The sequence below is a fragment of the Syzygium oleosum genome, unplaced genomic scaffold (genome assembly GCF_021117445.2).
Source record: "Syzygium oleosum isolate NSW1041296 unplaced genomic scaffold, Sole_v2.1 Sole_v2.10, whole genome shotgun sequence".
In the NCBI taxonomy this organism is placed as follows: Eukaryota; Viridiplantae; Streptophyta; class Magnoliopsida; order Myrtales; family Myrtaceae; genus Syzygium; species Syzygium oleosum.
Window position 1 is genome coordinate 3206574 of NW_026607494.1, and position 7462 is coordinate 3214035.

Consider the following 7462-nt stretch of genomic DNA (forward strand, 5'->3'; position numbering starts at 1 on the left):
GGTTACCAACCCTTTCATGGTTGGTTTAGAGGTTACCGTAACTTTCAATTACACTGTAACTATCTTATCATTTCAATATCAGTATATACCACTTATATGGTTGGTTTTATCATTCCGCTTATTATTTTATATATCGCTTTCGCCTTTTATATAATTTTTAATGCTCGAGATTTTATTTAGCTTTTGTTTGTACCATTTATATTTGCGTTTACTTGATAAATTACGTAGCATTTATTTTAGAACTTAACGATTACCTTCCGATACTAGAAACTGACATCCTCATTTATTTTCTAAAAAACAATCACAAACATAGACGTTTAGATTAATCAATCAATAAGATATCTTGAATTAATCCTCGATGAGAGAGAGAGAGAGGAGATCTTGCATCTTGATCATCTTCTGGGTATATGTGAGATGATAATGCTTCGAAATCAATGCAAATCTTGCATCTGGGTCATCTTTCTTTGGGTATACTATGTGCTATCCATTTCCATTCCGACGAAGCACAATCGAGACAGACTGCGTATCCAAAGAAACAGACAAATTTTGCATCAGGAGATGGACACACGCTGCACTCCATCTTCGGTCCACCTAACTTGAACCCACACGAACCGGAAACCCAACCCTTAAGGAAAGGGCCGGCGTCGTGTCGCCACACAGGCCGCACAGCCGCCACGTAACCTCCCAAGCGTATCACCATCTCCGCCTTTTACGGTTGCTCCCGTTTCCTCTGTCCCCGAGACCAAAGAGGATAAGGAACCCCCAGAACTTCCGTACAGTAATGACACGATGGGGGTTGCTCTGCTGCGCGGTAAGTACTTCTCACGGCGATATCGATCCCCAGATCTTCCGCTGGTCCAGGGACGCGTGTCGTCGGTGCAGTGACCCATCCCTCGGTCGCCTTCCACGTAGGGAGTTTCGCTGTTCCACCTGTCACGGGGACAAGACGTCGCGCGGCTCTATTTAAGGCCCCTAAGCATTCCAAGCACCTCTCATCATCTTCTTCTTCATCATCATCATCAGCAGCGAGTGAGTTGAGTCAGTGTTGTGATCCGAGTTGAGTGCGATTTGGGGGTGTTTTTGTTGGTTCTGTTGTTGTTGCCACACAGTGTGAGGAGAAAAATGCAGCCCATGAAGAATGCGGCGGCTTCCGCCAAGGAGACGGTGGCCAACATCGGCGCCTCCGCCAAGGCCGGCATGGAGAAGACCAAGGCCGTCGCCCAGGAGAAGGTCCGCCTTTAGTTAGAATGTTTTGACTTTTGAGTGATTGACTATGCGTGTACATCTCGAATGTTTTTACCTTTAATTTTTTCGAATCAATCAATCAAGTAACCTCATCGAAAGAAAGGAACCGAAGCTCCTCCCTCCTACAAAGACTCTGTGATCAGGGAAGCCTTCACACATGCGTTTCTTGTTTTAACGGTGCCCACGTACCTGCACTCCAAATTTTCCTGTATCTTTCTCTTCTAAATTTTTTTAACTCGATTCCGAGGTCCTGGCGAGGCATTGAATGATCTGTTTTAAGTCCTCTCATGTTCATTATATTCCCAATGAATGTTTTTTTGGTGTGTCTAATGAATTGGTTTGGCTTTGGATTATGGTGGCAGATGGAGAAGATGACGGCCCATGATACGGTCCAGAAGGAGATGGCCACCGAGAAGAAGCAAGAGCGAGTGGAGCAGGCTGAGCTCAACAAGCAGATGGCCCGCGAGGAGAACGCGGCCTCCAAGCAATCCACCGCCGCCACTGGCCACCTCTCTACCACCACCACCGGCCCCGGCACCACCACCACCACCGGCACTGGCACCACCAACACCTACTCCACCACGGGCGTGACCGGCCAGCCGACCGGGGCGCACCAGATGTCGGCCCTGCCCGGCCACGGCACCGGGCAGCCGGCCGGACAGGTGGTCGAGGGTGTGGTGGGGTCCCACCCCATCGGGACCAACACGGGCACGGGGCGGACCACAGCGCACAACACCAGGGTCGATGGGACTGGGAAGGGCTACGGCACGGGCGGGGCCTATAGTTAAACATTATAGAATGAACGGGGGACGGAAGGGGGAGTGTGGTGGTTGGGTGCTGTAGTGGAGAAGTAAAATAAGGAACGTATAGTGCGTGTTTCCTTCTTTGTATTGCGGTGTTCTTACTAGTTTTCAGGTTGACTCCTTGTGTTGTTGTGATTTGTGAAGATGCATTTTCCAGATGGTTTTTAATAAGACAAATGATGTGTTCTACAATACATAATCTCAGATGTCAAATTCCTAATGTTATCATATGTTCGATCATAATACGATAGCACGATTATAATACGACGTTACTGTTACATGGCTGGCGCAACTTGATTTGATTCGCAGCTCTTGGATTATGGTAATATGATAATATCAAACTTAAAACTAAAGGAAAACTAATTGGGATATATGTGGAGGATGGATGGAGTTACTTTACCTTTTTATCATCCAATGACTGTAAGTCTAATTCGATAGGGTATCTCATCTTTCACATCGTAATCTCTCTTTCGACCCTTTTGCATTCAATGGAAAAAGTTTTACTTTTTGTCTTTAATTTTTCATGTTTTGGTCTAATCAAATTTTTATATTCTATTCGTTGCTACACTGGCAACGTTGAGAGTGACATGGACGACATTTTGCGTACTTTTGATTTGGTTGAATCGTTGGGTGTTCCCGTCTGTTTGATTTGGTCGAATTTGTTGCTCTAGGGATTTATTTAGATAATTTGCGCAAGTAAAACAACTTGATTAAAACATTAAAAATACAGAAATTCGATCAGAATCAGTGTTCCTCTTCAAATATATTTAACAAGTGCCTTGAAGACACCCCATTAACAGTCGAAACACTTCACTCAAAGAGCCATGAAGGTATCTGCGAATTCAGATGATCATTATTAGAGCTGAAGTTAGAATTCACCGTCGGACAGCAATCCACGCAACGCATGCTAAAAGCTAATAAAATCTCAACACATCGAGGAAGCATCAAAAAGCTCTACCATTACCAAAGCTGAGACAAATATAGCTTCCCAAAGTGATTCAGTAGCCCCAAAGATTGAAAAAACATGAAATCCGTAACGCACCTAATTCAGATATCAAAGGCTCTCCCTAATACAAAGGCTGCACAACAGATCCTCTCCGACAATTGCACTCTCAAGACCCCACCACAGATCCTTCAAACTGCAGTCTTGCGTAGCTCGGCGGCTCCATGCGCAAAGTGGCACCTCTCCCCGAACGTGCATGACCCTTTAGCGAAATTATCGCACAGCTTCGTCTTGTAGTTGCTGCCAGGAGGGGCCGGGGCCCCAGGCCCTCCGTGGCCCTTCGCATGGCCGCTTAGTGCACTGATGTTGTCGATCAGCTCCCTCACCATGGTGCTCGCTTGCTTAATCTGCTCAAATGTTCCTTCAAATTCGATGTTCCTGAGAGCCGGGTTGCTCTCGTGGTCCCGGATGGAAAGCTTGGCCCCTGTCTGGCGACAAATCTGCTTTGAGTTCACCCCACCCTTTCCAATAATAGCTCCAGCAAGAGAAGCATCAACGCTGATTTTTGCAGTGGCAGACGCACCAAAGGTAGAAGCTGGGCCGGTTGGTGGTGGCAGCGGTTCCATCCGCCCACCCATGCGGTGGCCTGTGATGGGTCCCATGGCACGCGGATCATCGAAAGATGGAGCAATGGGCTTGCCAAGCTCCCATTCACCGTGAGCAAAATGGCATTTGTCGCCAAATTTGCAGCCTTCTGCAGTGTTATACTTGTTGCACATGCGGGTTTTGACAGCGGGCTGAGACGCACCCCCACCATTTTGCAGGGGTGGAGCAACCATATTTCGAGGCGCTGGGGGGACAGCTGGTGCCAGGTTCATCATCTGGGCCACAGCGTTGTAGCCACCAGGCACGTAGTGCAAGAAGTGACAGCCCTCACCGAAGGGACAACCAGCAATGCTGCAATCAACAGCATCCCCCACTTAGAGACAGTAAGATGCATGCCACAAAACGTCAACGAAACAATGATATCATGCTCATCACATTACATGACTTCACTGGATCAAAGTGCATGGAGTTCGTGATTTTCACAAAATACACAGACGCCTACAAAAATGCAAAAGAAAGCTAGCAACTTTTTGTTTGTGCATAGACGCCAGTACCAACATTCATTTGCCATGTATAGACTTGATTTCATGATATATATAAACCGTAGTAGAACTAACAACATTTGAAGATGATCGTGCTTAAAACTTTTCACAAGGTATAGAATAAATTTCAAGGCCTACCCACCAAAAGGGAAAAAAGATAATACAGAAGCCCTTCAAATTAGAAGATCATTGTCTGTAACTCCCAAGATAAAGATGCAACTCTCATTAATGTTAGGAGACCGTGGGCACATTCATGCCAGATTATGTAATAATTAGTTGTTTGGGCATTTTTCACCAAAAAAAAAAAAACAAATGCAAATTCCAGAAGATACCACCAATACATGAATTTTGGGTTTCTTCTGATAATAGTGGTTGAAAAGCAAAGCACTACACAGTAACAGCAGTTATATTGATAATAAGATATACCAATATGGCTACCGGACGTTCAGCCTGGTAGTAATAGGTTAAAGAAAAATTTCTAACTGTGATTAATAAGCCCTGGGTGCAATATGATGTTCACAAACAGTTTGTCACATATTTTAGAAAACTACTATGGAAATTCATCCGTGAATTGATAACGGTGCTATGAAGTCCTATATGAAACTGATACATAAAATATGGAACTGCAGCAGCTTAACTACTGTCATTCTCATCTTCCTTATGTTTCAAGACCTAGTTCTTGTTAAATTCTAGATTTTCAGGCGAGAACATATGGTATACCAGCAGATTCACATGCCTGTGGAACATATGAAACAATTATTGTTTTCGAATACTAAAGAACCAACTGTCAATTCACAATTTTCATATTACCTTGCATCATTGTGAATCTTATTGTCTCATATCAGAATAAGTTTCAATAATGGACAGAAACATATACCGCAGGAGAAAATCCCTCCGCTATCGCGATACTAATTCTTTCAAGTTGTGATTAAAAAAAGAGTTACTACTACATGAGCTATGCAAACTGATGCATCCATTTTCATTCACGAAGACACCCAGAAATGGAATGAAATCAGGCATACATGCAAGAACTCATGGGAGCAATGCTGACAAGAAAGAGAAACAAACAATTGGAAAATGACAGTAGAAAGAAGAGAAGTTCTTGCATTCCACTAACAGCAGCTTCCTCCATCTCCTCCAAAATTAAAAATTGCAACCTATTCATAAAGACCTTGGCCATGATCTCATTTGGTGCACCTACTTTCTAGTCACACATGTACTTCTATTAAACAAATATGATAACAAATGAAAATTATCTTCCACCAAAAGGTGGAATTTTTAGTATGCCAGGTGGTAATTCAGTCACAATAGCACAGCTTGAGCTAATTAAGACAATTCAGTACTTAATACATTGTCAATGTAATAGATAGTTTATCTTCATGAATTATAATTATAGAAGCGCAATTTCTATTCAAATGAAACTTTTGAAATGCTACAAAGGAAGTCTGTAACATTACCACGTTACCTTGTTTGTGGAAATAACTTACCAATTGACAGGACGGTATATTGCTGTTTAACATCCAGTACAAACTAATTAACATGAGATTAATTATAGAAGTCCAATAAGGGAGTGATATAATCAATCAAACTCCGAATAACTTGCTTGATCCAATAACAGGCATCCATAGTTCATCTATCTGTACTGCAATGTAATGCAGTATCTCCATTATATAGCTTTCTTTAAGTTGGTTAACCAACCCATAATATGTACCTGTACGACAGCTTAAATGTCCACTTCATTAGTGAGATCAAGTAATTATATCTCGGGCACTTATAATTAAAATTTTCTAAGAACTTGTAAACATTATTAAGAGAGTATGAAAGTTTAAGCTATTTAATTAGATAGGAAAGGATATAAACCTGAAAAACTTTGTGCATGGCTTCGATTTGCTTCCTACACCAGATAAGGACTCCGATTCTGTTACAACACATTATTAAGTGTTCTCAGTTGAAGATTCTGTTGATTTCAAATCTGCTTATCTAAAACATCATTTCAGGTAATTGCATGACCTTTGGCAAAAGCCATGATTCTGGAAACAAGTTCTTTTGTCATTTCAAAATTCATGAGCAACATTGCAAAATCGAACATTTTCCTTGCAACGAATGCTCCAGGCACTCCCGACCACTCCGTTGTTTTAAACTAACGGCGGCTCTAACACGACTGCTCCATAACTAGAGCATTTCTTATTCACGCTTTTAACCACTCTCATCAGAAAGTACATAGTAAGAACTGGGTGCCAAACCAACACCAAGCTCCAATTAACAAATGCGCACTCAAAACATCACCAAATGAGATATATTTATAACATGAAATAGCAAGGAGGAACCGGATTCCTAAATTCGTAAACAATATGTCATCGCACAGTTCACCCGAGGCAAGATGACACAGGCTTGGAATTCAATAAGGTAACAAGTACTTTCATTCTATAATCCCCAGGTGGATCTTTGCTCCATTCACTCTTGAAAATGAAGACTAAGGAACCTCCTTACGAGTAAAGGACAAGTACAGTCCTGAAAAATATCTTTGCAGCAACAGCCCATTAATCGATCTTCAATGTTTTTTTCTTTTTTTTTTGGAAAAAAACAAGAACTTGGCAAACAATTAACCATACTCCTAATTCTTAAAGTAGCACAAATTACCCAAATTTCCCGGCTCCCGACTCAGGACAAAGGGCAAAACTGCTCGAACAGCTTTCGCACAGCAGAGACGCTGGGAACACGCAAGAACGACGAAAACAAAAGAACGGAAGAGACGCAAATTGGCGACAACTAAATCAAATCAACAACGCTCCAACAACCCCACGGAGTTGCCAAGACCGCGAGACGCAGCATCAAACGACTAAGCACAGCTCAGAAACTAGGGGCTCATGCAGCACAAACAGAGCGACCACTAATCCGATGCAAAAAAGAAGAAGCACAAGTACGAGCACAAGCTCCAGGACACACGAAACGACAAAGGGAAACAAACAACGCGCGAAGACGAACCTTTCTTGGACTTCTTGAGCCCCCCATTAGCGTACGGACCGCCTTCGGGCCTCCCCCTCTTGCGGGTATCCATCGGAACAGAGGAGGCGGAGGTGCTACAGACGACCCAGATCCCAAAACCCGAGCGACACCCACTTCGCGCCGAAGCAAAACAACAGCCGCCCCCCTCACCAAAGAGCGCCCGCGCCCCAAAGGAACCCTGAAAAGCTCGAGCTTGGAGCGACTCCCACCCAAGAGAAACACGCACCGCGGGAAGCCCTAACCCTAGAGGAATCAGGGGTTCGCTGCGCCTGTGCACTCCCCGAGCTGGAAGAGAGAGAGAGAGAGAGGAGAGAGAT

At 43.6% G+C, this 7462-nt stretch overlaps 2 protein-coding genes across 2 annotated transcripts; one reads left to right on the forward strand and one right to left on the reverse strand.

The window, feature by feature from the left end:
* The first annotated feature begins 841 nt into the window (after positions 1-841).
* On the forward strand, positions 842-2268 carry LOC115678656 (18 kDa seed maturation protein). Its single transcript, XM_030602054.2, has 2 exons — positions 842-1230; positions 1608-2268. The coding sequence occupies exons 1-2, from the start codon at positions 1123-1125 to the stop codon at positions 2031-2033; spliced, it is 534 nt and encodes a 177-aa protein (XP_030457914.1). The 5' UTR covers positions 842-1122; the 3' UTR covers positions 2034-2268.
* A 723-nt stretch (positions 2269-2991) lies between these two features.
* LOC115678655 (zinc finger CCCH domain-containing protein 14) lies at positions 2992-7462 on the reverse strand. The gene is made up of 3 exons (XM_030602053.2): positions 7125-7462; positions 6000-6057; positions 2992-3948 (listed from the first exon to the last, which is right to left on the reverse strand). Exons 1-3 carry the CDS (start codon positions 7195-7197, stop codon positions 3183-3185), a joined length of 897 nt encoding a protein of 298 aa, XP_030457913.1. The 5' UTR covers positions 7198-7462; the 3' UTR covers positions 2992-3182.